Source organism: Mrakia frigida (assembly GCF_051309035.1).
Source record: "Mrakia frigida strain ATCC 22029 unplaced genomic scaffold BDY24scaffold_1, whole genome shotgun sequence".
NCBI classification, from domain to species: Eukaryota; Fungi; Basidiomycota; class Tremellomycetes; order Cystofilobasidiales; family Mrakiaceae; genus Mrakia; species Mrakia frigida.
The window spans coordinates 463,563-491,017 of NW_027481280.1; the positions used below are offsets into that span (position 1 = coordinate 463,563).

The window sequence follows — 27,455 nt, forward strand, 5'->3', positions numbered from 1 at the left end:
AAGCGAAAGAGAAACAAGAACTCGAGACCCCCACCCTCCCTCCTTTCCCTCGACCCTCAAACTCCTCCCCTCCCTCCACCCAATCCTTCTTCCACCCCACCCCCGTCCTTCAGCCCCTCGTACAGTCCCTCCTCGCTAGGAACCTCCGGGATCGAATCCTTCGTGAGGACAGCTCCCGAGAAGGAGAGGACCTGGAGGTGACGGAGCCAGTTGGACCAGGCGAGGGTGATGGCCATTCGACGGCCTGGCAAGCAAGACGACGGCGAAGGCGACGACGGGAAGAAGGGAAGGGAGCGAGGGGGTCAGCGAACTGGAAAAGAGAGGGAAGAGAGAGAGAGAGAGAGGGAGGGAAGAGGACGCGTCGACCATCCGAAAACTCACGAAGGTACTCCTCCTCCGCATAGATGAACCCGTCCTGTTCAAGATCAAAAGGTCTAGGTGGCGTACGACCGAAGGAGAGGGGTGAGGATTCGTTGAAGAAGGAGGAGAATCTGAGAGCCAAAAAAAGGAAGCGAAGAGGCAAACGCGGTCAGGGTCGATTGTTGGGGAAGGAAAACCGGAGGAAGAGAAAGGAGGACTGACTGTTCGGGAGTGGAGAAACATTCTCGACGAGGTTTCCAGTCTTGGATGTCGCTGAGGCCGATGATCTGGCGAGGAAGGGGGAAAGGAGAGGAAAGGGTGAGGACGCGTTCGGACGAGGAGAGAGAGAGAGAGAGAGAGAGAGAGGCGAGACGGACCTTTTCTTTGAAGACCTGAGCGAAGGTGAAGCCAAAGCGAGAGCGAGAAACTTGATCAGCTCAACGCTCTTCCGTCAAACAGCTCTGAATTCCCTCTGAAGTCCAAACCCGAAACTCGTTTCGACTCACCCACTCCCCTTCCTCCTCGTCCGACCACCTGGCCTGATCGATCCACCCAGCCTTCCCGAACCCTCTCTTCCCCCCCTCCTTCCACCCATCGCACCTCAGCCAGCCCAAGCCCTTCCTTCTCATCCTTCTCATCTCCCTACTCCCAAACTTGACCGTGAACGCCTGCTCCAGATCCATCAACCCAACCTTCCACTCCTCCCAGCTTCCTCTCTCGATCCAGAGGTCCGCAGACTCCTTCCACATCATCGCTCGCAAGTCCGGGTCCGAAAGTTTCCAGAAGGGGACGTCGAAGATTAAAGGGAGGGAGTCGAGTTGAGGCGTGTCGGAGATGAGGTGGGTGGTGAGGAAGAGTTGGAAGTCGACCGGGGTGAGGGAGGGCAGTTTGGTCGGAGCGGGAATGGGTGGGACGGGTGGTAGGGGTAGGGGAGCAGGAGGAGGTGAAGCAGGTGGTGCTCGGGGTGGTGGAGTTGGGAGACGAGCGATGGGGATGGGAGCGGGAACGGGAACGGGAGCGGGAGGAGGAGGAAGAGCGGGAGAGGGGCGAGAACGCGACGGGGCAGAGGGTTCGACGGCTGCCAGTTGTTGCTGTTGTTTCCTGGGCGATACCGACGACGATAGCTCTCGTTTGGCCACCTTCCTAGGCGACGACGATCCAACCAACGTTCTACTAATGGAAGCGATCGAGTCCCTGGAGCGACGACGAATCTTCTTCCTTGGACGAGCGTCGTCCTCCGAGTCCTCTGCCTCCTTCCCTCGTAGGGCTGCTGGTACTGCCGGAACGTCCTCGTCGGGTGGTGGTGGTGGTGGTGCAGTAGGTTCCTCCTCGTCCTCTGGAAGTTCAGATTGGAACTCGTCCTCCCTCTCCAAGTTCTCCTCCTCGATCTCCTTCTTGATCCTCGTTCTCAGCCGTTCCTCCCTCGTGTTTCCATAGAAGTCATCCTCCTCTTCCTCGTCTGAATCTCCTACTCTTCTCTTCCTCTTCTTCTTCCTCTCTACTCCTTTCCCCTTCCTATCAGCTTCCGTCTCTTCGACGACGTCGTCTTCTTGAACGTCCTCCTCCTCCTCCTCCGGCTGAATGATCAACACCTCCTCCTCCTCCTCTTCCTCCGCTCCCTCTTGTTGCTCCTTAGGATTCAAGACCTCGAACCCGAACCCTTCTCCTCCGCCAGCACTCCCTCTCCTCCTATATTCCTCCACCCAACCCTTCAGCACAACCACAGGCCGAGTCCATCCGTCCTCCTTCTCCGGCTCGATCCCATCCAGTTGGAGATGGATCCTTTCCCCGTCCGAGACAGATTCCACAATCACAATCTCAGGGAACGGGAGGTGCGAGAGAGTCGTGCACAACGTGGCTCCAAGGCGCTGCCACGAACGAACGAACAAAGGGCACAGACAGAGTGAGCTTTGGGGAGAAGGACGCAAGGCAGGCAGGCGGGAGGGAACGACGCATTGAAAGAAGAGCTCACCGAGAGGACGGAAACGAGGGAAGCTCGATCTCGAGAAGGTTCAACGTAGATGGGCAGACCTCGGAAGCGCGTGTAGGTGCGAAGAGGGAACGTGAGAGCAGAGGGGGGGTCTTGGTGGGAGCCAGGGTGGAACAGCATCGCGTAAGAGGGAGTTGGGAGAGGGAAGGGAAGGGAAGGGAAGGGAAGGGAAGAGGTTGAGCTCGGTTCCCGTTTTTTTTTTTTTTTTTTTTTTTTTTCGAATCTGAAAGTGAAGAAGCTGTGCAGGACGTTCGTTAAAGAGCGGGAAGTATGTAGGGATAGGTCTACAAGATGATGGGCAAGGTAAGATAAAGCTGATACGAACCCAAGACGCGTCCCAACCTTGGCCCCTCACTTCCAAACCTCCCACCTCTCCCCATCTACACTTCCCACTCCTCTTCCCTCCTCCAGATCAACCAACCCCTTCACCGTCCCTCCCCATCCACCAGCTCCACTTTTACGTCCCCAATCCTCCTCCAACAGCCTCCCGTTCCTCGCATCCCAAACCCTCACTTTCCGATCTTGTCCAGCAGCCAGAACCGTTTCCGAGCTGGCGTGGTACAGCAGTGCTAGACCGGTGGTGTAGGAGTTGACGTGAGAGGGAAGGGAGAAGGTCGGCGGTGTGGTGGGTGTGAAAGAGGGATTGGGTTGTTGGAACGGTTTCGGTTTGGGTTTGGAGTGGTGGTGGGACGAAGAGCCAAAGGAAGTTGGGAGTCGATGCGTTGAAGACAGGGAAGGCTGAGGGAGGAAGCGGAGGTCGTAGATTTGTAGCTGGAACGAAAAACAAACGAGGAAGCGACGGTCAGTTTCTTGTCGAGCGACGAAAAGGAAAAAGAAGACGCGTCTCGTTTTCGACTCACATCTCCGTTCATCCCCGCCACAACGACATTCTTCCCTCCCACAGCCTTCATCCCCACCACGGGACTTGCCGTCTTGATCGCCTCCACTCCACCACCACCTCCTTCTCCCACAGGTTCCATCCCTCTCCCGTTCCTCCAGAAGGTCCTCGTGTCGAACAACCTCACCACGCCTCCTCTCGTTCCAGCGAGGAAGCAGGCTGGCTCCTCTGGTAGCGAGCACAGCGAAAGGACCGAGGAAGAGGACGTCTGATGGGTCGAGAGGTGAGGAGATCGCAAGGGTGAAGGGGTGTAGAGGAGGTGGGAGTCGCAGCCTGAACGACAAGCGAAAAGAGAGAGAGAGAGATACGAGGTGAGTTTTCGACACGCGAAGGAGACAAGGTTTAGAGATGGACGAACCTAGTGCTACAGCTCCGTTAGGAAGAAAGAGAGAGGACCATACGTCTGTTGCTTTCTTCGGTTGTAAGATGACCATGGGAGAGGAGGAGAAGTCTAGAGGGGAGTAGAGGAGTTTGGGTGAAGGGCCGAAGGAGGTTGCGATGAAGTGGTCGCCTTGGACGTTGATGGATGTTATCTATATGAACAAGATTGTCACGCCTGTTAGCTTCGCGTTCGACAGAAAAGCAGACTTTCGGGGTGCGTAGGCAAAGAGGGGGAGAGCGAAAAGCAAAGCGACGGACGCACTGGACTTCGAACGAGACTCATCTGAACCGTCCACCCTCGAGACGCCTCTGGATCTTCCTCGTCTGTTTGAAGGGAGTACACGAGACCAGATGAGTCGCCTGCTATCACTGTGCCGTTACGAGCCTATGCGAAAGGACGAACGAGGGTCAGGGTCGAGCTCAAGGTAAGAGGGAGAGGAAGGGAGAAGGTCGAGCTCACCGCCAGGCAGGTCACGAAGCTGTTCGGCACTGATAGAGGAAGGTACGAGGTTTGAGAGGACGTCGAGGCAAGAAGACAAGCCTGAGCAAGATCCCTGTGAAGTGACAAGTTGTCAGCATAACGAATAGGCGAGAATTCGAGGCGGAAAGAGGCGGGGGGAAGGAAAGGTCGAGCTCACCTTCTGTTTCCTCTCGAGCTCGAAGACGACCCTCCTCCCCTCTGCATCCTCGACAAAGCTTCCCATCTGTTCTCGTTCACCACCTCCTTCTCCTTTCCCTTGTAGCTACCTTCGTGAAGATCTGAGCGAGGTCGTTTCGAGGGACCAGACTCTCCTCCTCGCCCTCCTCCTCGACTTTGGCCGTTGCGAGAACTCGACGACGAAGAGGAAGCTGCTGTTGAGAAGGAAGGAGCTTGAGTTGGTGCTGAAGACGGTGCTGGAGTTGAGAAGTACTTCTTCTTGATAGGGTCGTACGTGTATCCGGGAAGAGAGAAGGGAAAGGACATGGTCGTTGGGAGTCAAAAGGAGAGGAGGAGGAGGAGCGAGAAGGTGAGCTCGAGTGAAATCTGAAAGAAGGTGGGGAAGTACCTTTACTTGGGCCACGAAATGTTTTATAGGGCTTATCGACGAAGGTTCATCGACTCTCTTGATCTTGGATCTGAGTTTTTGGCTTGGAAAAGTTGCAGGCGGAACAAGAAAAGCCTCCGAGTGAAGGACGAGGGAAAGTGGAGAGGTGGGCGGTCCTTCCCTCTCGACCACCATCATCTCTCCCTTTCGCTTCTTTTTTCCTGCTCCGACACTTCTCCCAGACCTCTTCAAGACACACATCCATCTGTAGGTGAGTCTGAAATCGTTGTTCTCGCAGAATCCGACCTTCAGAGAAAGCTCACTCGTCTCCGTCCCTCGTTCTCCAAGCTCGACATGGATTCGATCAACCTTCCTTTCTCCGTCGAAGAGTTCGCTTTCGGTCTTTCTCTCGAGAGCGGATTGGAAGCCTACGGCATGGGAACCCCCTCGAAAGGTGGGAAGTCGGTCAAGTTGAGTGAGGAGAACACAAGAAGGGTGAAGATCGTGGAATCGGTGAGCTTGCTCGAGCTTTCCTCCCACTGCGACGAAGAAGTCTGTTTCTGACGAGACCCCTCCTCACACCGTTAACTCTAGACCCATATCCTCGATACCGTTCCTCCGGAGCAGACCATCCCCTTCTTCGTTCGTTCTTTTGAGCTTCTTTTGTCCTCTGGGGAGCTCGCGTCGTCGCTCGTCCGACACTGATCGCCCTTCGCGCCCTTCCTTCTGATCTGGGGTGTAGGAAGAAGTTTCTAGCAGCTGCCTTCCCACGGTAGTCCAGATCTTCAGACATCTGATGCCTTCCAAGGTGGACCTCGACGCTCGAAGCCCTCAAATCGACCTCGTCCTTCGACTCGCCGTGGTCGAATCCCCCCGTCCTCATCCGTTACATCAGAGAGCATCCCGGGTCTTTCCCTTGGTCCAAAGAGATGATGAACAACCTCGAGTCGTACCTTCCTTACCAGGAGTTTTACGATGAGTCGGCGACAGTGAGTCTTCGATCTTCGGTCTTTCTCTCGCGCGCCCCGTCAGTTCTCTGCTGTTTTGTTCGAGCTCTGACCGATGTGATCGCTTTTTCGACTCTCTCTTCACCTCTTCCAGGACCCTCAGACGCTCATGAAGAACGATCATCGAATCAGAGTCCTTCATCGAACCCTCGTTCTCCTCCGTCTTCTCATCACTCACTCTCCCGCCGCTTCAACCGTTCGACTTTTCGAAGGAGATGGGCATGGCTTTCGCTCAGATGATGGGATTTGCCGCCATCTCCAGGCTCGCTCGAACAGAAGAGGCCAAAACCCTTCTACCGAGGGTCTGTGCCGAGGCGCTCGACATCTCCCACTACCTGATGGGTGAGACGTCGTCGTTCGAGATTGCTGCGACTCTCCGATGCCCCGTCAGTGACCTAGAGAGGTGGGAGAAGGGTACCACGCTTCACTTTTGCTCGAGAGTGAGTCTCTTGTGCGTTTATCGAGGGACGTCGAACAATTCAGCTTGTGACTGACCGGTCGTTTTCCCTTTCCGTCGCGTCGCCGAACAGTGTCGAACGGTCGCCTACTGATCCCAAAGTTTGCTCCATTTGCTTTGCGACGCAGGATGAGGCTGTTACTCACCGATTTGTTGTTCTCCTCGTCTACAGAGCATCAGAAACAGGACTGGAAGTCCCACAAGAAGCTCTGCTTTTCCTCGACTTGGTGATCTCGTCCAGCGAAAACCTACTGCAAATCTACGTGAGCCCGCTCCTTCTCGTTTTTTTCTTCGTTTCCGAGCTCGAAACTGACGTCTCCTAATCCTCCTTTTGTCACAGATGCTACCCTTCGCCTGTCGAGATGCCATGAAGTTCTGTCCCTCGTCGCGTCTTTCGTTTCATCGTCTCTGAGTCGTTCAATTCGAGCGTTGTTTTCTTCCCTTCTTCGGATCCGAAGGACGTTGAGAGAGTGTGAGGCGAAGGGAGGAGTATCTTCTGCTGAAGAACCGACGTCGACGAGGCATCAAAGTGAGCAGAAGCAGTCGACTTCCCTCGAGCCTGACGCGTCGGAGTCCTTTTCCGTCTCCTCCCTCTTCGGTTCCTCGAACGAGCGTCCCTCTCTTCTAAACCGGGGCTGTTTTATTTCTATACTTCTGAGCCAGAAGCAGTCGACTCCCCTTGAACCTGACGCGTCGAAGTCCTCGTCCTCCCTCTTCAGTTTCTGACAACCAACGTCTCTTTCTTCCAAACCGAGTCCACTTTTTTTAATGCCTGACGAGGCCAGAAGGGTGTAGAATAGGCAGAAACCCAACAGTTCTGAAGAGTGAGAAGAAGAAAACCGAGAAGAAATCTTGATTCAAATCGAGTCTATGGAAACGAGACGGGAAACCGAGGAGAGAGAGAGAAAGCCTTCGAATCCCTTGAAAGCTTGGAAACGAATCGAAAAACCAAACCGAGGTAAGAAAACAAGGATGAGTGTCCGATAAGTAAGGAGCTAACAGAGAAGTCTAGAGCCGCGATAAAAAAAGAAGTGCAAGAGCGTGGGGAGGAGGCGCAAAAGAGACGGAGAGAGAGAGGGAAGAGAGAGGGAAGAGAGTACAGGGAGGGGAGGGAGCAAATGAAGGTGCAGGCAGTGCAAGAGAGACGCGTCGAGCAAGCGAATAAGGGTGGTTGAGGAAAAGTAATAGGATAGAAAGGGAAAGGAGGAGAAGCTTAAGCGGTTCGCGAAGGGTTTCGAGCGAGGGTGGCTCCAGTCTGGAGAGGGAGGAGGGAAGAAGAGAAGACGAGGTCAGCGAAGAGTCAGAGACGTATGAAGAGCTGTGTGAACATAGACGAACCTGGTGAGCCTGGGCGGAACCGAATCGCTCCTGCTCGGCAGCCGACATAGAAGCTTTCCCCGCGCCCAGCACTCGTCGCTTGGCTGAAAGGAAGAAAAGGAAAAGGGAGGGACGCGCGCGGTCAGAACTGGAGCTTGAAAAGACGACGAGCCGGCGGACGAAGGAAGGAAGACTCACTCTTGTTGAGGAACGAGGTTCGGTTGGAGTAGAGGGACTCGTGTCGGGAGATGGTCCTGGTGATGGGGTTTCCAGCTCCGGATCCGGTAGCTCCAGTCTGGTATCCTCGAGCCTCGATCTCAGCAGCCTTAGCGGCGGTCTTGGCCTGGAGGTGCTTGATGACGGTGGCCTTCATGGCGAACTAGAGGGAGGAAGAGAAGGAGGAAGGAAGAGGAAGAGGGAGAGGAAGAGGAAGAGGAGGTCAGCTCGAAGAAGAGAGAGTGAAGGAAAGAAGGCGAGGAGAGAGGGACGCGTCGTACGTACCTTGACGAGATCCATGGGGAAGAACCAAACGATGTTCCAAACCCAAACGATTCCGATCCATCCTCCAGAGATAGCCTTGACGTTGGAGAAGCCCCAGTCTCCGAAACCGGCGATGATGGACGAGATGAGCTGAGCGAGACAGAAGGCAAGCATCAAAGCGGTCGAAGGCCTGAGAGAAGAGGGAGAGAGGAGAGTTGATCAGCGTTCGTTCGTTCGTCTTCGTCTTCGTCGAAGGGAAGATAAATTAACTCACCTCTCCATGAAGCACCATCCGTGAGATCGAGTAACGAAGATAAGAGCCTGCGAGATGACGGCGACCTGAAGGTAGATAACCATGTGTCCCTTGGGGTCTCCGACCTCCTTGATAGCCTCGACTCCGAATCGATCCTCGAACCAGGTGGTCTCGTGCATGACGACGAAGAGGAGGATGGTGGAGAGACTGAGGTAGAGTCCGTAGGCGATGGCGTAGCAGAAGATCTCGGCGAGGTCCCAGTGGTCGGGGGTCATGGAGGGCAAGACTCGGTCGAGGGAGAGGGTCATGATGGTTCCGTCGTTCTGAGAGAGAGAAGAGAGCGGGTTCAGCGAAGATTCGAACAGGAAGAGGACGAGGAAAAATATACTCACAAGGATAGCAATGACAAGGACCATGAAGGGAGGGAAACTGAACCTCCAAGCGAAGGCGAGGATGGCGAACGAGACGACGATTCGGATGGTGACGGCGCAAGCGCTGAGAAAGAAGGTAGAGTAGAGAACGATCAGTTTCGAGATGTTCTTCGATCAAGAGAGAGAGGAAGATCAACTCACTAGATAGCGTAGTTTCGCATCCTCTGGAAGATGACTCGGGATCCTCGGATAGCGTGAACGATGGTCGAAAGTCCGGGCTCGGTGAGAACGATATCGGCGGCTCCTCGAGCAGCGTCGGTAGCTCCCTCGACAGCGATTCCGACGTTGGCTCGGGAGAGCGCAGGGGCGTCGTTGGCTCCGTCTCCAGTCATGGCGCTGTGAAGAAGAAAGGAAGGGGAAGAGGAGGTCAGAAACGAGAGCGAGAGGACGAGGACGGGAAGAGACGAAACGAACCAAAGGTGTCCAAGTCCCTGAATCCTCTTGACGATCTCGAACTTGTGCTCGGGGAAGACTCCAGCGAATCCATCGGCGTCCATGATCATCTCGTCGAGCGAAGCGTACTTTCCTCCGGCGGGAGGTCCGTCCTTGAGGATCTTAGCAGGGTACATGTGGTCTCCCAAACCGAGTCGTCGTCCAGTCTCCTTAGCGCTGTGAAAGGAAGAAGAAGAAGAGTCAGCTCGAGCTCGAGAACGACGAGGTGAGGAAGAGAAGAGGAACGAACATAGCGAGCTGATCTCCAGTAACCATCTTGACCTTAACTCCGAGAGCCTGAGCGTCGTCGATGGTCTGCTTGGTGTCGTCACGAGGCTGAGGGAGAGAACGAAAAGGGAGAGTGGGTGAGCTCGCTGTTTCGAAGGAAGGACGAGAGGAAGAAGGAAGAGCTGCTCACAGGGTCGAAGATGGCAAGAAGACCGATGAGCTCGAATCCAGTTCCCTCGGCGTTCTTCTCCTGGGAGTTTCCGACGACGTCCTCGAAAGCGACAGCGAGAGCTCGAAGTCCTCGTCGAGCGAACTCCTCAACGTCCTTCTCGAGCTGATCCTCCATCTCGGCGGTCTTGTTCCTGGTGCAGATCTCGATGATGATACCTGGAGAGAGAGGGGGAAACGAGAGGGCAGATCAGTTCGACGTTTCGAGGACGCTCTTCGTTCCGTTCGTTCGAACCGAGATCGACTCACCGGTCATTCCCTTGGTAACTCGCTTGACGAGACCGGAGGACTCCTCAATGTAAGTAGCCTCAGTTCGCTTGTCGACGGGGTCTGAAGGAAGAGAGAAACGGAAAAGAAGGGGATCAGTCGGGAGTTCCGAAGCGACGAGAGCGACGAGACGAGAAAGACTCACTGAAGGGCTTGAAATCGATGAGCTTGACTCCAGCTCGGGAAGCCTCGGGTCCACCAGCACACTGAACGACGCAACCGTCGATAGCGTCCATGTTCTCGGTTCGGGAAGCGTAGGCAGCACTGAGAGAAGAGGAGAGAGCGAAAAGTCAGAACGAGATCTCGACTACTCGACGACGAAAGCGAACTACTCACAGAGTCATAACCTCCTGGGCGTTGAAAGGTCCGTATCGCTTGACCTCCTCCATGTCGATGGTGAGCTTGTTGGTGGTAAGAGTTCCGGTCTTGTCAGAGCAGAGGATGGTGACTCCAGCCAACTCCTCGATAGCGGTGATTCGGGTGACGATAGCCTTGTGCTTAGCGAGTTGCTGAGCTCCGACGGCCATGGTAACGGAAAGGACGGTAGGCATGGCGATGGGGATACCTCCGATCAAGAGAACGAGGATGTTGTCGAGTCCATCACGGTAGGAGTATCGGAAGTCGGCGTACAGGATGAGGATCTCGAGGAGAACGAAGATTCCTGTAGGGTTTTGAAGAGCGAGCTCGAGGTCAGTACGAGTTCGAGAAGGAGGTAGACGTCTAGGAGCAAGAACGAACCGATAGAGACCATGCAGAAGAGTCCGATCTTGGCGAGAACGGCTTGGAGATGTCCAGTGGAATCGTTGTCCTCTCCGACAAGGGTGGCAGCTCGTCCGAAGAAGGTGTTGGCTCCGGTGGAAATGACGATTCCCTCGGCCTCTCCCATCTTACAGGTCGATCCACTGAGAAGGAGAAAGAGAAGAAGGGAAAGAAACGAAGAGAGGGAAGTCAGCCACGCGTTTCAGCCACCGTTCGAGTCCTCGTCCTGTTCCTCTCGCAGAGTCGGTAAAGCGATAGACTCACGAGAAGGCCTCGTCTCCGAGCTTCTTGTTGACGGGAAGAGACTCTCCAGTAAGGGCGGCCTGATCCATAGAAACCTCGATAGCCTCGGTAAGTCGGCAATCGGAAGGGCAGATATCTCCGTGCTTGAACGAAACCTGTGAGAAAAAAGAGGAGGAAGATGTCAGTTTCTCGAAAGTGAGATGATGAGAAGGAGTTAGAGAACGAACCATGTCTCCGGGGACGAGATCGGCAGACTGGGGAGAGGAAGAGGAGGGAGAGAACGAGGGTCAGTTCGAGCGAAGAGAACCGAGTCGAGACGAGCAGAACGAAGAAACTCACGTCGATCTCCTTCCAAGCTCCATCACGCTTCACCTTGGCCTTGGGAGCGAGAGACTCCATGAGGGCCTTGACAGCGTTACCAGCGTTTCGCTCCTCGACGAATCCAATGGTGGAGTTGATCTGAGATGGCGAGGAAGAAAGAGAGCGGGAAGAGGGAGAGGGCTGGTCAGTTCGATTGTCGTTCGACGCGTTTTCAGCGTTGAAACCCGCTGAAAGAGCTGCTAGACTCGTTGAAGAACGAGCTAGAGAAGCTTGGAGTAGAACGAGGAGAAAGGAGAGGGGCAGGAAAGGAAGACAGACTCACGAAGAGGAGAAGAACGATACCGACGAAATCCTCCCAGTCAGGAGGCTTTCCTCCTCCGTTGGAAAGAGCGATGGCGACAAGGGCAGCTCCCTCCATGACCCAAGAGAGAGGGTTCCACATGAAGGACTGAACATCGATAAAGAGCGGCGAGACGAGTCAGTTTTTGGTCGGAAAAGAGTCGAGCGGCAACCCAGGAATAACTCGAGCGTTCGTTCGTTCGAAAAAGACTCACCAAGAACTGGAGGAAAGCGCTGGGAACGGAGAAGAAAAGAGAGAGGAAAAGGTCAGCGTCTATTACAAGGTATGGTAGATTCGGTCAACTAGAGCACGGTCGAAAGAGATGACCGTGGCCCTTGAGTTCGACGGAGAAATAAATCGACGAGCGAGAGAGCGACGACTCACTTCTCGGACTTCTCAGTGAGCTTGTTGGGTCCGAAGATGTCGATTCGTCGGAGAGCCTCCTCGGAAGTGAGACCGGCCTCAGAGCATCTATAGAGAGAAGCGAAGAGAGACGAGCAGGAGCGTCAGCAAGGGAGAGTAAAGGTCGAAAAAAGAAGAGCGAGATTGGCAACGATAGCGGCTTCAAACCTCGCGCCGCCTGGTTTTGATCGAGGCAAAAGAGAGGGAGAAAAACTCACTGGAGCAAGTGCATGACCTCCTCCATGACAACGTGCTCGATATCGACCTTCTCCTTGTCGTAGAGATCCTCAGCGGTGAAGGCGATCTAGAGGAGAGAGAGGAGGAGGAGAAGAGGGGAAAGAGAAGAGGGAAGGAGTTCAGCCCAAGGGCGAAGAAAAAGAGGGGCACGCCGCCTGAGAAACGAGGGGGAGCGAGAAAAACAACCGGTCTTGATGTATAGACACGTACGGTGTTGAGGTCGACGAGAGCGTGGTTGTCTCCGTCGTGCTTGTGCTCCATCTCCTTGTACTCTCGCTTGACCTTCTTCTCCTCGACGACGGGGGACTCGTCGACGGCTGGAAATTGGGGAAGGACGAGGAGGAAGGAGGAAGTGATGGAGTCAGCCCGTTGTATCCTTCCTTTTTGATTCCACTTTCTCGTAGTAAATTCCATAGGGTAGACAAGAGAGCAAAGAGAAGCACTGACCAGGAGGAGCAGACTTGAGCTCGTCGGCAGGGGCGGTGGTGTGCTTCTCGTCCATTGTAACTGGTTGGGGGGTTGGGTTGGGTTGGGTTGGATTGAAAAGGGGGGAAGGGCTTGAAGAGGGAGAGAGACCGAGGGAGGGCGGGAGAGGTTTCCCTAGGATAGACTAGGCGCTATCAAAGAGAAGGGTGAACTAGACCGGAGGAGAGAGAGAGAGAAGAGGGAGGGGAAGATGGTGTTGAGGAGAGAGAGAGAGACAAGAGGCAGGGCCAACTTTCGAACGAAAACGGTTCCAAATCGACTGCGTTTGCCTCCTCTCCTCCTCGGCTTCCCCAATCCGGCATGCGAGAAATCGGTCTCCTCTTTTCTCTCTCTCCTCTCTCCTCGAAGCAACATGACGAGTGTTCATCGCACAGAAAAAACCCCTTTCAGATCAGATCAGCTCGAGAAACTCAACGGCCATGCAAATTTCTCAATCTTCAACCTTGAGCTCAGCTGGCCTGTCCCAGAGAGAGGCGATCTAGACTGAGACTCCCGCCGCCTCTCCCTCGCCCTCTTTGCCTCGCCCTCGTCGGTCGCCCTCCTCTCCTCTCCTCCCCCTCCTCCTCTCGAGCCTCGTCGCATCGACTAGGCCCTCCCTCTGACAGTTCATTTCGTTGTCGTCTCAGCAACAACCCCTCCCTTCCATTTCCGTTTTCTTTGCAGCGAAAAACTCGAGAAGACGCGTCTTGTGCTCTCTCTCTCGAAAACAGGCCAAGGCCTGAGAGAAAAGTCGAAGCCCTTTCTCTTTCTTTCCCTCCTCCTCACCATGACCGTTCTTCGGAGCATTAGACAGACAAAGAGGGTTCATGTAGAGAGCCAAAAAGGGCTCAAATTTTTTCCTCTTCTTCTTCCGCTTTCCATCGCTGTTTCTTGTGTGGGGAAAGTCGGTCTTCAAAAAGGTCGGCTCACCGACCCTTTGGCTCTCTTCTTCTGACGAGGTTTCTTTTCGTGGACACCTCGGGAAGGGCATCCTCACGCTCTCTCTTCGCCGCTGACACCCGAACAAGCAACGGGATTCAAACTGGCTCGAGAGCCAGCCGAAAGATAAGGAAATTTGAGAGAGAGAGCGACGTCGACGCTCTCTCTTCCTCGCGACGGGCTACTTCTCCCACTCACTCTTCGACGCTCTTGGATGGTCTCGGCTCCAAAAGGACATGACTTGGAAGCGAGCGAACAGGTTTACCAGCCAAGGGTGTGAGAAAAGGAAGCAAAGAAAGAAAAGGCGTCTTATTTACGAGGTTGGCTTCAACAAGCGCCCTCCCCTCCCCTCCCGTTCTCCTCTCGACGCGTCGAGTATCAGAAAAATCTCCTTCCAAACTTGAAAAACCTCTCCCAAACCTCCCAGCTCTCAAAAGCTAGGCCATCTTGAACTCATCCAACCTCCCAAGATCCATAGATACCTCTCTTTTCCTTCTCCAAACGCGTCGTTTCTTGTCCGTCCCTTCCCTCCCGCCTCTTCCGTCGAAGCCCAGGCCAGGCCAGGCCTCTCTCTCCCAGCAAAAACCGTCTCATTCAAGGAACCGAACAGCAACAACTCTTCTACCTACTACCGAAAGGGCGAGCGAGGCGAGGCTCCTCCCCCAAGCAAGCAGAGACAAGACAGAGGCGGGGAGGTCGATCAAAGAAAAAGAGAGACCCGAGACGAAGTGCTTGAAAAAGTCCTTGAGCAAGCAAGAGACGGTCCGTAACACCGAAAAAAAAAGGGCTTTGGCCTCGGCGGATTAGAGAGGTCGCTGGAAAGCCGACGGTTGGGATTGGGGGAAAGGGCGGGAACGATTTGACGGGAAGAGGGTTGAGGCGAGAGACGTCCGCACAAGGCCTTTTTTTTTTTTTTTTTTTTTCGAGATGTAACAGAAGGACGCCCATGAGCTTGAAGGGGGGTTTGAAGGAGGGGAGGGGGAAGAGGGTAGAGTAGCTGTGAGTCGCTGAGAGCTGAGGAGTAAGTGGGAGCAGAGGAGGAGAACGCGAGGAAGCGGGAGAGGGATGGATCGAGGATCGTCTGTTCGTTTTTCTGTCACTTCTGTGCGACTCTTAGGCGTTTTTGGGGTGAGAATCGATAGGAAGGATCGTAGACTACGCACCGAGAAGTTTTTTCCTTTCTCGTAGAGAGGGGGAGGAACAGTCGTGCTGAAGCGGCAAAGGCAACAGAGGTCGAAGCTCACCACCTCTCTCTCTCCTCTTCTCCTCCCTCCGTTTCCCCTGGCTTTTCTCCCCTTCCCCTTCGTTGCTTCGTCTCGCGTCGCTCATAGGATATGATTGTTTGATAGATCTCGTCTTCGCTCTGCGGTTGAGGAAGTTCGTCGAGCAGAGTCAAGAACGAAGAGAGCCAGAGGTTCAGATGCTCGTCGTTTTCTTTTCGCCGACCAGCTGTTTCTGACCTCCCTTCGCCAGGTTTTCAACCAATTTTTTCACCCTCGTATGCTCTAGTCATCATGTGTTCATTCTGGCCAAAAAGTGAAGCTGCTTGCTGATGCTGAGATCCCGAAACGCGAGGGCTTCCAAGTTGTTTGGTTCTTGACTCCGAGCTCGACGTTCGACGTTGAGCTTCAGCGCTCTCTCTCTTCCTTTCCTCCCTTCACCCATCATCCTCCTCGTCTCGCTTTTCTTTTCCATTCAGCCCGCTCCTTCCAGTGAACCGTGCTTTCTCTGAAGATTTGCTGATCTAAAGATAACGCGTCTCGTTGACCTGCGTTGTGTTTCAGGGCGAACGATCAAAGGGGGTCCTTGTTCTCCTCTCTGTCTCTCCTTGATTTTCTCCTTGACCTCCTCAGCTCCGGTTTGCCCTCCAACCCCTTCCTTCCTTCCTTCCTTCCTCCTCAGCTTCCTTCCTTTCCCTTCTCAGCCTCCTCCTCCTCCCTTCTAAACCTCTCCTCCCTTCGCCTTCTTTGGCTGTGCCAGATCGACGACTCACTCTCGCCTTCCCTCCTCGCTCGACCCTCTCCCCCTCGACCTCCTCTACTTCTCCACAGAAGATCGATTAGCTCTTCAGCTCGGCCCTTCCTTCAAAGCTCATACCCTCGCCTCTCTCGTCGTCACTTTCGACCAGTCAACCTTCCAGCCCTTTTCCTCTCTCTCTCTTCAACCTACACTCCTTTCCACCCAGCCAGACCTCTTCCCACCTCTCTCCTCTATCGCCTGCCACCTCCTACTACTCTCAAAGAAATGGCAGTCCCAAAATCGACTTCAACTCCTCGACGAAAGCAAGGAGGCTCTCCTCATGGCACTCCTCCAGCTTCACCAACTGTCGGTCGCTCCCCTCTCTCAACTCGTCCTCCCATCAGCTCGCCTTCCTCTCAACGATTCCCAGTAGAACAACAAGGAGTTCCTTCATCACCCGGTAGTCCTTATACGGACGATAGAGAAGCTGGAAGGAGGAGATGGGAGGAGGAGCAGAGGAGGAAGGCAGACGAGGCCAGGAGGATCGAGGACGTCAAGCTTCAGTTGGAACAGGGAAGGAGGGAGAGGGAAGAGTTTGGAAACATGGGTCAAGGAAGAGGTGGAGATCAGCCTAGGGAGAATACGTGAGTACCTGCGATATCTAGTCGTTTTCTTCTGGAAGAAGGACGGGAAGAACGAGGAGAAGGACGGGGAGCGAGCGAGGATGAAACGCTGAACGGACGCCGTCCTCTCTCTCTCTCTCTCTTCCTCCTCCCGTTTTCTCCTTCTTTCTTGGCCTCCCCCTTCACTCAGCTACGACAGCTACTTCCCCGAACAGAAGACTCCTCCTCGTCAACAGCACCAACCTCAACCTTCCGACTCCAACGACGGTGGTTTCGCGTCGATGCTCTCCGCCACTCCCGACTCGGATTCCGAAGACGACGACTACCACCCTTCCTCCGTCAACGCTACCACTGGAATGCGTCTCCCAGCTCCTCTCCCTTCAGCCCACTCCTCTCCAGGTCGATCCTCTCCTTCAAGAAACCACTTCCCCGTCCCAGAACCAAAGCGATCCCTCTCCCCTCCTCCCGTCGGCAGCCTCGAACCCAAGTCGCCTCCCCCGTCGAAGGCAGGAGGAGCTGGTCCTGCTCGGGAAAGAGTCGAGTACCAACCCATGTCGGAGAAGGAGAGAAGGCAGAGCGCTCGTCCTCATCAACCCTCCTCCTCCGGTCAGGCTCAATCAGGATCGTTCACTCAGAACCGTCAACAACACTCCCAGCATCAGCAACAGCCTCTTCTCCACCACGATCCCAGCAACCCCTTCGCGAATCCTCCGTCTCAAGAGATCCAAGCGCGTCACCCTCCAGGTCAACTCAACATCGACACGAGGAACCTCTCCTACGCGTCGTCGGCGTCGTCTCCCTTCCAAGGAGGATCCCCTTTCAACGGAGCTCTACCTTCGCCTGCTCTCGCATGGGCGCCGAACGAGAAGCTCTCGCCGAGCGAGAACGCTACGGCGAGGATGGAGGAGAGGGTGTTGATTCGAGGGAGAGACAGGGGAGAGGACCGCTCGACGAAGTTCTGGAATAGGTTTTCGGTGAGTGATCTCTTTCTTTAGATCTGAGACGTGGCATTCTCGCAGTTCGTTCTCGCATTCTAACTGGACATCGTTTCGTTCCCTCGCCTCCTCAAGATGGTCGCTCACGACTCGAACAAACGACTCTCGAGGGACGCCGCCTGGCTCAAGAAGGAAGCTCTTCGAACCAAGCGTCAGAAGATCTGGGCATGGCTCGCATTCTTCGTGAGTCTCGCCTCTCCCTCCTTTTCCCGTTCCTCGTCGAAAATGGACGCGTTTCTGACGCGTTTCCTCTCTCTTCGTCTTTCGTTTCGCAGCTCATCATCGCTGGAATCGGTGGTGGACTCGCCGCTTACTTCCTCACTAAGGATGCGAACGCCGCTACCGTCTCTGGAAACTTCCAGACTGCTACCGTTGGTCCTGGAGTCAACATCGCCGAAACCTCGACCACGACCAAGGCGAGTTCGTCGACGACGACCAAGAAGGCTTCGAGTGCGGCTGTGAGTTCAGCTTCTTCTTCTTCTTCTTCCTCTCCTTTTGAATAGAGTGCTGACGAAGATTCTTCCCCTTTTCCAGGCTTCCGCTACCGGTCTCACCAAACGAGTCGTGCCTCAATCCGAGGAGGTCGAACGTCGAGCCGCCGATCAAGCTTGGGAGAACCGACTCGGTCACCTTCTCGCCAACGGAGGTGCTCCTTCTCTTCCCGAGATCCGAGCAGCCTCCCTCCCCAGGTCTACCGACAAGAGGAGGCTCGCATCGTCGTCCTCGCACGAGGATCTCGCCTGATTGGAAACCCGACGCGTCTCTTCTCTCTCCCTACCTTTCCCTCCCTTCCTTCTGTCTCTCTTCTGCTCCTTTCTCTCGTATCCCTTCTTACGACTTTTACTCCTCACCCACTTCACGAACGCTTCGTTCCATCTGCACCCACCCTCCCTTAGCTTCTAGACGAATAGCATCGCCCGAACGGTCCGTTCGTCCTCGCCTCCCACATCGCCTGCTCTTGCTTCCTTTATTTAGCATCTCGATCCCCTCCTCCCTCTCCCCTACACCCACACTCGTTTAGCATGTCTCTCTTTCTCATCTCCTCTAGTTTGCGTTCCAGATTCCTCGTTTTCGTTTCGCTCCATCTCCCTTTGCTTTCCCCTGTCATCTTGCTTTCCCCATTTCTTGCTGCTTTTTCTTCTTCTGCTCTGCTCTCACCTCATCTCGGTCTCGTTATCCTTGTGCTTTTGATACCCCTCACCCTTTGCTCGTGTCGTTAATTCCCAGCTTCTTCTGCCTCTTCCCCTTTTTTCTTTCGCCTATCTACCCCCTTCTCGGTTCATCTTTCTTTCTATACCCTCGCTCGATTCTTTCTCTTACCTCTACTGCGTAGCTCTTATTTGCCTCTGTTTTGTTCTTGCCTAGGTTCTGCTGATTCGAGAGTCGCGGAGGCGACGACGTCGATGCATGCTTTGTCTCTCTCTCTTTTTGCTTTCGAAGACGCGTTGAGTTACCGTTTTGGGACGCGATCAGGTTACTTCCGAACTCATACAAAGCTAGTGATGAGAACAAGGCCTCTAAAAGCCACTAGCGAAGGACAGAAGATCGACAGGAGGAGGACGAGTCGGGAAGGAGCAGCAGGTCGGTTTACAACGTCTCCTCTCTTTCCGAGAAAGCTCTTTTTCTGAAGAACCGCCCCTAAGCGCTCGCTAGCATCGATCTAGAGCATGGAACGAGGTGAGTTCTCAGCCGTGAAGAAGGAAAGAGAGAAAGAGCGGACGCGTTCAGGTCCGATGGGGAGACGCCTCTCTCGACCGATCCCTTCCTTCCCGAGATCCCAAAGAACTAGGATTTGTTCCCAGAGAATTAACCTGCTGGCACGCTCCAATCCTGGAACCCAAGTAGCTTTTCCTCATGTCTTCTGTTCCTCAAACGGAAAAGAGACCGCAGCCGACGACCCCTTCCTCGCCCCAGCCGCCAGACTGGCCCTGATTCACCTCTTTGCCTTCCAACTCTCACCTTCCCTCCCCTTCCAACCAGCCTCGCCTTCCTCACACACACACACTCTCTCTCTACAGCCTACTCTACTTCCCCTTTCTCTCTCTTTAACTCCCAGCAAACCGTCGCCGTCTCGTCGAAGGAAGAAAGTCATGCCCGCCTCGAGACACGATCACCCGTGAGTGATCCCTTCCTTCATCTCTCCCTTCGAGGAAAGCTCCCTCTCGCTCAGTTTTTCTTGAAAGACTGAATGAAGAGATACTCGAGGACTCCGTCTCGAGAGCTAAATGCCTATGTAGACTCTCTCGCTGACTTGTCTTCCTTCTTTCGAACTCTCCCTCTCTCTCAGCACCTCGTCCCTTCGAGGTGCTGATTCCTCTCCTCCACAAATGCAAAGCCCTTCACATTCGCCTCCTCCAGAAACTCGCCGCCTATACCCAAGGGTCCCCGACGAGGCTACGAAGGACGGGTTGGAGAAGTCTCCTGGGGGTGGTGGAGGCAAGAGGAGAGCTGAAGGACAAGTGGAGAGGTCAGTTCCTTCCCTCCTTCCCTCGAGCTCGTTTCTTCGTTCGTTCTCGGACGGAGGCTCTCCATTGCTCGCTCCTTTGGATTCTAGGGCGATCATGAAGGATCTGGAGAGGTGGATGGCGGTGCTAGAAGGTCTAGCACGATCATAGGGACGAGTGTGTCGACCTCCCTAGGGATGAAACACAAACGACTTTCCCGCCCCTGAATCCGTTCACCACCCTTTCGACGCCTTCCCTCGTCTTGAGAGTCGCTTCAGATCCTTAAGAGTGGCCCTACCAAGAGCTCTCATCTCTCTCTTTCTTCCTCTCCCGCTTACCTTCCTCCTTCCTTCGTTGTTGAGCTCGTTCGTCGACGATTTCAATCTCGCCAGAGTGGCTGACTCGGATCTCGTTCTCTTTTCTTTCCGTCCCCTCCTCTCAAACCTTCAGAGAGAACAAGGCCAACTCCCCCTCGATCTCCCACCTCTCCTCTCAGGATTCTCGACAGCAGCAGACTGGAGGATCTCGCTCGCCTTCCTCCTCCCACCCTTCTGTTCTCAACGGAGGCAATAACAACGTCGAAGATCCCGCTAAACGACGACGACTCGTTTCTGGAAGCAACGGACCTCCTTCTTCGGCCAACAAGGATCAGCAGCACTCCTCGGACCCTTCCGTCGACTTCGACAAACCTCCCATCTCCCCGGTCGTCCTCGGATTCAACCTCAGCAACACCGATCCTGGAGTCAGGGACACCGTTCGTTCGGCGTTGAGGATGAAGGAGCAGCAGCAGATGATCATTCAGCAGAGGAGAGGAGGAGAAGGACATTCGTCGGCAGCATCTACACCTCCTCAAGCTTCGACACCCAAGGTTCCCGTTGGAGGAGGAGACGTCGTCGTCGCCGAAGGAGGAGGAGCAGCGTCGATAGAGAACGAGATGGACGTCGACGTCAAGCCTGAGGTGGCTCCTGCTGTCGAGGTCCAAGCTGCTTCACCTGCTCTCGCATCAGGAGGATTCTCGAGTGGAGGCTTGGCTACGAGGACTCACGAGGAAGGGAGAGCGAAGGCTGGAGGACTCTCGATTTTCACGCCGGCGAGCGTCGACGCGGCTCAGGTACGTCTCGTTCTCTCATGAACTCACTGAAGCAGAGAGAGGCGAACGTTCGTTCTGACCTTTGTTGTTTTCCTCTCGTTTTTGTGCTTTCTCAGAGCGTTCCGTCGCCTCGAACCGGGGGACCCTCACCCAAACCTCTCTCCGCTCGACCGGTCTTCCCTCAGAACCCTTCTCAGCCCGACACCTTCTTCCCTCCTCCCCAACAGGAGCGATACGCTCCTCAAGCAGCAGGTCAACCTCCTCGATCAGCTTCCTCTTCCTCCCAGCATCAATCCAGCAACGGCGCTCCCTCGTCTCGTCCCTCCATCCCTCCTCGAGTTCCCTCGAACGGCTACCCTTCGAACGGAGGAGGAAACACTCCCAACGGGATGAGCCACCATCCCATGCCTTCTCCAGCAGCCTACGGAGGAAGTCAGCAACAGCAGCAACAACAACCTCCCTATAATCCTCCAGGCAGCGCTCGAGGTCCTCCCTCCGCATCCTATTACGCTCAGCATCGCCAACACTCCCCTTCCCCTCCTCCCTCGAACCAGAAAAACACCTTCCTCGCTCCCTTCGAACGATTCTACGACGCCCTCGTCGACTCCCGAACCCTCCAGCAGACCGTCTCCGATCTCTCCGCCCGATCCACAGACATCCATCGACGAGGAGAGGACGAGATTCGACGGTTCCAACACACCCATCAACAAGCTGCCAACCTCCTCAACACGCTTCAAGTCAGCTCGACGAGTCTTCAGGAGATGGTCAGGAAGGAGGTTGCCGTTGTCAGGGAGGAGACGAGACGAGAGGTCGAGGCGATCTGGAAACGAGTTCGACAACTCGAAGGAGGATTCACCGCCGCTGGACTCGCCATCCCTCCTCCTCTTCCGTCGACGTCCACTTCTTCCAACCCTCCTCCTCCTCCGGCTCCTCGGTCCTCAACCGGTGGTGGAAAACCCTGTCGACGAATCGATCCAGACGTCGCTAGGGTCGGAGGAGAGACCTCGACGGCGAGAGCAGCGTCGGCTTCGGGATCGGGATCGAACAGGGACGAGGAGGAGGAGGAGGAGGAGGATCAGATCCTGGACGAGGAGGATAGTCAGGAAGAGGGGTCCTCGAAGGGTAGGAAGGGAACGAGGGGCGGGAAGGCTGGGAGGGGAGCCTCGAGACCTCCGAAGGGTGTGAGGGGAGCGAGGATCGGAAGTTGAGGAGGTCGCGTCGCTTTCGTTTCGTTCGTCTCTCCGTCATTGCTTTTTTCTCTTCTCGTTTCGGTCATGTACTATTATCTAGCTCCCTCCTTCTTTCCTCTCTCTCTTGACACCCATCCGTAACCTTCCTCTATCTTCCCTTCGGACATCGCTCTCTCGTCCCTCTCCTCTTGCCCAACTCCCTCGACGCGTTCCTCTCCTCACTTCCTCTCTCTCGCCATTATTTGTCTGTCTGTCCTTTTTTTTCTCTCTCTCGTTCTCGACTCGTTTATAGCTCTTCTCTTGTTCGTTTGTAGAATCAACAAGGGCGTTTTCTTTCTCTCGCTTCAGCGAGGGCCTTCGTTTCGTTCGAAACCCGACTCGACTGAAAGTCCAGAGAAGGTTCGACCGAGCGTTCATTTCGTTCGTCGGTGGTCCTGACGGAGAGGCATCGAGAGTTTGAACTCTACGAGATCGGTCTCGGGGAACGAAGGTCGAGATCGATCTCGTCGCGTCTCTCCCTTCGCTTCCTGGCTTCTGCTCTCTCCCTCCTCGACGACGACGACCGATATCAGGAAAAAAAAACTAAGAAGGTCATGAAAGATCTACTCTACGCTAATCTACTCTACCACTCTCCCTCTAAACCGAACCTCCAGAAAAAACCCCTTTCGTTCCCCTCACTGAGCCGCCTCCCCAACCGCCTCCTCCCCTCCCTCCAAAAGCTCCTTCATAATCGGTGCCGTCACCTTCCTCGTGGCCTCCGCGTTCCCCTGCCTCCAAACTCTTCCCCATCCTCCACCCCACCCTTCCTCCAGGCCCTCCCCGTCCTTCCACTTCTTCAGATTCAAGCTCTCGCTCCTCTCCAACCCTTGCACGACCTCCTCCCAGACCGTCTCCCTCCCCGGCCACGTCCCGGAAGGGAAGTAGATGAGGATCTCTCGCTTGTGCTTCCCGGTCTTGCCCGTGAGGGATTTGAAGGACGTGAGCACGCCGAGGATTTGGAGGTCGTGTTGAGCGGTGAACTCGTCGAGGGAAGCGAGGAAGGAAGGCCAGGGTGTGGAAGGCGAAGGACGAGTGAGCCATTCGACGAGTCCGATGGGGACGGTGGCGAGTCCGACGCGGAGGGTGATGGGTTGGGATTCAGAAGGAAGGAGGTGAGCGGAGAGAGGGTGGAGGTATTGTTTGTAGTCCCTCGAGAGGAGGTCGAGGGAGGAGAGGTGCGAGACGTTTCGTTTGGTCGAGAGGAGGTCGGTGGTGAGGGTGGTGAGGGAGGAGGGAATTCCGCTGGATTCGATGCTGACGGAGGACGAGTTGAGTTGGACGGGGGTGGTGGTCGGGTCGACGAGGGACGAAAGAGGGTAGAGGAACTCGACTGCCGCGATATCCTTCTCGGTAGCCTTCCCTCCTGCTTTGAGTCCTCCTGTATCGATCATGATGGCTGAGAGGAGGAGGGTCGCGAGTTCCTTAGGCAAAGGGACGTGGAGGGACGACGTCGAAGCGTTGGTTGGGAAGTGGGTTTGGAAGTAAAGCGTCACGAGGGAAGCGCAACTCCCTGCTCCCGTCGATACGATCCTAGGGTTGGCTTCAGGGTAGAGATCCTCGTCTTGATGGTGGTCGATCACGGCTTTCACGACGACGGGTTCGAGATCGAGATCGGAGGAGGGAGGAGGGATGAACGTGGGCAGAAGACGATTGTGATCCACCAACGCGAAGCTGACTCCTCTCTTTACGAGTTCCGTTGGCTGGATAGGGAGATCGTCGATGCATAGGAACGGGGAGGCTGAGGAGGAGAGGGATGAGGTGAGGGAGGCGAGGGAGAGGGCGAGGGTGTTTTCTGGACGGAGAGGGAGCGAGGAACGAGGCGTTTGGAGGAGGGAGATGATCTTGGGAGTGGCGAGGAGAGTGGTGGACAGGTAAGAGAAGGCAATGGCGGAGGCTAACGAGTCGAGATCTGCGAGTGAGCAAGGCGAGAGAAGGTCAGGATACGTTGCGAGACGAGAAGGACGATGGGAAAGGAAGGAAGGTCGAGGTCGAGTCGAGCTCTCGTTTCCTTCCTTCCTTGTTTCTTCCTCCCACAAAACAACAAGAAGGAGAAAGCCCACTCACCTCCAGCTTCATTCCCCATCACAACCGTCCACCCTTGTCCCTTGCCATCCTCCAAATCCTTCAAGAACGTCTCCTTCAAACTCAACAACGTATCGCTGAACAAACTCGCTCCAGCTCCTTCAACCTCCCCAATCGTGTCCTTCCCTCCTCCTCCTCCTTCTTGAGCGCTTATCGCGGTAGACATAGCTCGAATCGTACTACTCGTCGTCTTGATTGTACTGAGTTGGTGGTGAGGATGAGTGACGGGATTCGGGAAGGAGGGAGGTTGAACGATGGTGATGGTTGAGGTGGAACGTCGACCGGAGGAGCAGAAGAGGGAGAAGATCGAAGACGGAGTGGAGGAGGAAGACGAGCAGAACCTCTTTTGCATCCACGAGTCACGAGAGGAATGGACTCCGATGGCGTAGAGGATTACGGAGAAGGAGCTGAGCAGCAGGAGGAGGTAGAGGAGAGACTTCTTCGGGGGCATCCAAAGATGGGGAGGGAGGATGAAGGTTGGGAGGGAAGGAACGGTCGTGACGCGTGAGACGGGTCGTCTTCTTCGTTGATTTCGGATAGGAAAAGGAGAGAGGGTGAAGATTTTTTTCAAAGTCGAAGGCGCTCGGAAAGCCTTATCGCTTGCGAGACAACAGCTCGTCGTCTCTCGCCCCTTCAACCCTCCGTCTCTCCTCCGCTCTCCGACTCTCTCTCCCTCTGCACACCAACCAACGAGAAGAAGAAAGAGAAATCGTGGTATACAGTGAAGACAGATCGTCAGAGAAGAAGAAAAATGAGCTGGCTGGGGGGGGGGGGATGTTGTAAGTAGAGGAGAAAGAGCTTGCGAAGGAAGATGGGGAGAGAGAGAGCGAACGTGAACGAGAAAAGCAACAGAGAAAGAGAGAAAAACAACGAAGGAACAGCTGACTGAGAAAGAAAGACGTAAGACATGAGAACGACCGGACCCTGGAAATCGACAACCGAGAGAGAGGGAGGCGATTTTAGGCGAGCTGTGAGAAGGAGGGGGAAGGTCAGCGACGGACGAAGGGAGAAAAGGTCGAGAAGAGACGGCAGCCGTGGACGAACGTAGTTGTAGGTGTTTCGGTCTCCGTCGGCTCGCTCGAGGTACTCCTGAATGACGAGAAGAGAAAGAGGTCGAAGTGAGTGAGAGAAGGAGGAAAGGAAAGTCGGAGACGAGGCGAAGACGCGACGAACCTTCTCGACGAGCTGCTCGATTTGCTCTGCGAGAAACGAAAGCGAAAGCGAAACACGCAAGAACGTCAGCGTCATGGTCGAGGGAGAGGCAAGGCTGAGAGGGAATCGAAAACTGACTCTTGATCATAGGGATGTTGGGAGCGAATCGACCGGAAACTCCAGTGACGACCTCGTTGATGAGAGCCTGTCGATTCCGAAACGAGAAGAGTCAGCTCGAGCTGGTCGACAAGACGAAGAAAAGAGAGCGAGAGAGGGATACGTACAGAGTGAGCCAGAGTCTTTCGAGCCTTCATGATCCTGACGATGGTCGCCTGAATGAGGTACTTTCGATCCTCGTCGACGTCCTTCATGACCTGAGCGGATTCCGTCTTCTGCTCGGCCTTCATGGGTTGGTTGAGTTGGACTCGGACCTGCGATGTCGAGAAATAGGATGAGATGGTCAGCTCGAGTCGACGAGGAGGGGCGAAGGGAAGAAACAAACCTTCTTCGACTTGTAACCTGAAAGAAGGAAGAGAAAAAGGGGAACGCGTGAGTTTCTCGTTCGTCCCGACCGCGACACGAAAGAATCAGAGCGAAAAATCCCACTGTAGTTCAACTCGTAGTTATCCTCTCCATCCTCGTGCACCAAGTTGAGGATCTTCGACTTGACGAGCATCGCCATCACAGGCTTGAGCGTTCCGTCGGCCATGCTCGTCGCGGTCTGGAGCTCCTTGTAGGTGAACGCGTCGGCGGTGTTGAACTGAACGAGGACGGCCATCTGGTACATGGACGTCATGAGGATGTAGGAGGTTCCGAGATATCGAGTTCGGATCTCGGTCTTGGAAACGTGCCAGAGCCAGGTGAGCTTTCGACCGCTGCGAGACGAAACGAAACCGACAGGTCAGCTTTAGGAACGAGGTCGAGAGTTCTTCGAGGAGGTGAGAGAGAAAGGAGAACAATACGAACGAGTGCTTGGACTGGTAGTATCGGAGGAATCGATCGTAGCACTTCTGGATGTCCACGGGAATGGTGAACTCGGTCGGCTTGGGTTCCAGAGGCCAGAATCCAGCTCCGAGAACGGTGATGTTGAAGTCGACTGCGAGAAACATCGAAGAAGAGAAGGGTCAGTTTCCTATCTCGCTTGAGAGGAGAAGAGTGGAAGAAGGAAAGGGGAACGAACCATCGAGATCCTTCGCGTCGTGAGTCTGCTGCATCTTCTCGTTGAACGTGTCGCTGAGATCCTTACTCAAGCTCATGTCTGTCAAACGAAACCGATCCCAAAGAGGTCAGAAAAGCTGCTTCGAGAGAGAGCAGAGAAAGGAGACTCACCGGTGAACATCCTCTGGAGCTTATTGGTGTACTCGAATCCAGCGGCCTCCTTCAGCTTGGTGATCATCGAAGCCTCCGCCTCGTCCGAGATCGACATCGAGTTGATGAGTCGCTTGCAGAGCATCTTCCAGTACCACTTTTGGAACACGTCCTTGTCTCCGATGTACTTGAAGAGGATCATCTGTTGAACGAAGGGAAGGAAAGGAAGGGGCGCGTCTCGGTTCAGTTTGTCCTTCTCTTCTCTTGCCTCGAGCCGCAGGAACGAGATCGAGAGACTCACAACCTGGTTCAACGTCTCTTCCAAATCGGCAGCCTCTCCAGATCGGTTCGTCTTCCTGAGCAGCTGATCGGTGAACTTTGCGAGGAGTTCCGGAGATCGAATCGTCGACTGAGCTCCTTGAGCGTCCTTGGTAGCAGCGTTGGTGTTGACGAAGTCTCGGCAGGCCTGGTTTGAAGCAGAAATACGAGGGAAGTCGTCGGTCAGGGCCGAAGGAAGGAGAAGAAGGAGAGGCAGGACGGGAAAGACTGACCTTATCCAGCGAAGCGACGAATCCAGCCTCTCCTCGGAACGACTCGTTGACGACCTCGAGGTTCTTCTTGTGGACGGCGAGGAGAGCCTCCACGTAGTCTTTGGGAGCCTGAGATTAAAACACGAGACAACAAGAGATGATAAGTTTTCTTGTCTCGAACGGGACTGTGACGTCGAAGAAAGGAGAAGGAAAGACGAGAACTCACGATGGTCGACCTCGACGAAGAAGCCTCCTCCTCATCATCTCCAGCTTCGGCATCGGCAGCGGCTCCAGCAGCAGGAGCAGGAGCAGCGACACTTCCCTTTCCAGAGGCGAGCTTCTCGATGGCAGCCATTCCAGCTCTCTTGACGTGCTCCTCGAACTTCTTCCGGAGAGGCTCGAGTCCTTCGGGGATTCGAGCGAGGAGAGTGTACATCCGAGCGAGATCTGAGCAGCATCGAGGAGAGAGAGAGAGAGGGGGCGGGGGGGGGAGAGGGAAGGAGAGTTTGGAAGGGTGAAGACGAGACGAGACGAGTCGAGATAAGGGATATCTTACGATGCTCGTAGATATCAAACAAACGAG

The 27,455-nt window shown here is 54.9% G+C and overlaps 9 protein-coding genes across 9 annotated transcripts in view; 4 read left to right on the forward strand and 5 right to left on the reverse strand.

Annotated features, from left to right (window-relative positions):
- Window positions 1-42: 42 nt before the first annotated feature.
- On the reverse strand, window positions 43-2,485 carry BDY24DRAFT_373468 (uncharacterized protein). Its single transcript, XM_076638298.1, has 6 exons — window positions 2,333-2,485; window positions 867-2,228; window positions 738-752; window positions 583-647; window positions 382-491; window positions 43-244 (listed from the first exon to the last, which is right to left on the reverse strand). The coding sequence occupies exons 1-6, from the start codon at window positions 2,468-2,470 to the stop codon at window positions 57-59; spliced, it is 1,878 nt and encodes a 625-aa protein (XP_076501112.1). The 5' UTR covers window positions 2,471-2,485; the 3' UTR covers window positions 43-56.
- Window positions 2,486-2,578: 93 nt separating this feature from the next.
- Window positions 2,579-4,190, reverse strand: BDY24DRAFT_4113 (uncharacterized protein). Its single transcript, XM_076642906.1, has 5 exons — window positions 4,090-4,190; window positions 3,892-4,014; window positions 3,607-3,781; window positions 3,211-3,521; window positions 2,579-3,121 (listed from the first exon to the last, which is right to left on the reverse strand). Exons 2-5 carry the CDS (start codon window positions 3,910-3,912, stop codon window positions 2,702-2,704), a joined length of 927 nt encoding a protein of 308 aa, XP_076501113.1. The 5' UTR covers window positions 3,913-4,014; window positions 4,090-4,190; the 3' UTR covers window positions 2,579-2,701.
- A 1,573-nt stretch (window positions 4,191-5,763) lies between these two features.
- Window positions 5,764-6,337, forward strand: BDY24DRAFT_4142 (uncharacterized protein). Its single transcript, XM_076643278.1, has 2 exons — window positions 5,764-6,101; window positions 6,192-6,337. The coding sequence occupies exons 1-2, from the start codon at window positions 5,877-5,879 to the stop codon at window positions 6,210-6,212; spliced, it is 246 nt and encodes an 81-aa protein (XP_076501114.1). The 5' UTR covers window positions 5,764-5,876; the 3' UTR covers window positions 6,213-6,337.
- Window positions 6,338-7,331: 994 nt separating this feature from the next.
- On the reverse strand, window positions 7,332-12,470 carry BDY24DRAFT_405544 (plasma-membrane proton-efflux P-type ATPase; the record flags this gene model as incomplete). Its single annotated transcript, XM_076642657.1, has 22 exons — window positions 7,332-7,373; window positions 7,457-7,539; window positions 7,634-7,814; window positions 7,937-8,105; window positions 8,190-8,491; window positions 8,561-8,663; window positions 8,741-8,935; window positions 9,014-9,208; window positions 9,282-9,367; window positions 9,450-9,646; window positions 9,737-9,817; window positions 9,900-10,018; window positions 10,091-10,415; window positions 10,493-10,656; window positions 10,778-10,911; window positions 10,984-11,010; window positions 11,096-11,215; window positions 11,400-11,525; window positions 11,590-11,650; window positions 11,802-11,888; window positions 12,038-12,123; window positions 12,267-12,470. 22 exons carry the CDS (start codon window positions 12,468-12,470, stop codon window positions 7,332-7,334), a joined length of 3,087 nt encoding a protein of 1,028 aa, XP_076501115.1.
- Window positions 12,471-15,704: 3,234 nt separating this feature from the next.
- Window positions 15,705-17,781, forward strand: BDY24DRAFT_411075 (uncharacterized protein; the record flags this gene model as incomplete). Its single annotated transcript, XM_076642882.1, has 5 exons — window positions 15,705-16,063; window positions 16,233-17,016; window positions 17,113-17,220; window positions 17,313-17,495; window positions 17,572-17,781. The coding sequence occupies 5 exons, from the start codon at window positions 15,705-15,707 to the stop codon at window positions 17,779-17,781; spliced, it is 1,644 nt and encodes a 547-aa protein (XP_076501116.1).
- BDY24DRAFT_373505 (uncharacterized protein) lies at window positions 17,604-18,398 on the forward strand. The gene has a single exon (XM_076638299.1). It carries the CDS (start codon window positions 18,060-18,062, stop codon window positions 18,255-18,257), a length of 198 nt encoding a protein of 65 aa, XP_076501117.1. The 5' UTR covers window positions 17,604-18,059; the 3' UTR covers window positions 18,258-18,398.
- A 538-nt stretch (window positions 18,399-18,936) lies between these two features.
- BDY24DRAFT_437453 (uncharacterized protein) lies at window positions 18,937-22,126 on the forward strand. The gene is made up of 5 exons (XM_076644269.1): window positions 18,937-19,153; window positions 19,325-19,504; window positions 19,592-19,615; window positions 19,932-20,592; window positions 20,688-22,126. Exons 1-5 carry the CDS (start codon window positions 19,128-19,130, stop codon window positions 21,777-21,779), a joined length of 1,983 nt encoding a protein of 660 aa, XP_076501118.1. The 5' UTR covers window positions 18,937-19,127; the 3' UTR covers window positions 21,780-22,126.
- A 203-nt stretch (window positions 22,127-22,329) lies between these two features.
- On the reverse strand, window positions 22,330-24,143 carry PPX1 (exopolyphosphatase). Its single transcript, XM_076638300.1, has 2 exons — window positions 23,865-24,143; window positions 22,330-23,709 (listed from the first exon to the last, which is right to left on the reverse strand). Exons 1-2 carry the CDS (start codon window positions 24,046-24,048, stop codon window positions 22,436-22,438), a joined length of 1,458 nt encoding a protein of 485 aa, XP_076501119.1. The 5' UTR covers window positions 24,049-24,143; the 3' UTR covers window positions 22,330-22,435.
- A 332-nt stretch (window positions 24,144-24,475) lies between these two features.
- The window catches only part of CDC53 (cullin CDC53), a 5,266-nt gene continuing 2,286 nt past the window's right edge, over window positions 24,476-27,455 (reverse strand). Inside the window, exons 9-21 of the mRNA XM_076638301.1 lie at window positions 27,099-27,319; window positions 26,894-27,001; window positions 26,644-26,808; window positions 26,364-26,544; window positions 26,215-26,292; window positions 26,001-26,130; window positions 25,641-25,909; window positions 25,537-25,553; window positions 25,319-25,465; window positions 25,173-25,239; window positions 25,056-25,081; window positions 24,927-24,971; window positions 24,476-24,850 (exon numbers count right to left, since the gene is read on the reverse strand). Of these exons, the coding sequence (XP_076501120.1) occupies window positions 24,842-24,850; window positions 24,927-24,971; window positions 25,056-25,081; window positions 25,173-25,239; window positions 25,319-25,465; window positions 25,537-25,553; window positions 25,641-25,909; window positions 26,001-26,130; window positions 26,215-26,292; window positions 26,364-26,544; window positions 26,644-26,808; window positions 26,894-27,001; window positions 27,099-27,319 (1,463 nt within the window). The 3' untranslated portion in view covers window positions 24,476-24,841. The remainder of the gene's footprint in view (window positions 24,851-24,926; window positions 24,972-25,055; window positions 25,082-25,172; window positions 25,240-25,318; window positions 25,466-25,536; window positions 25,554-25,640; window positions 25,910-26,000; window positions 26,131-26,214; window positions 26,293-26,363; window positions 26,545-26,643; window positions 26,809-26,893; window positions 27,002-27,098; window positions 27,320-27,455) is intronic.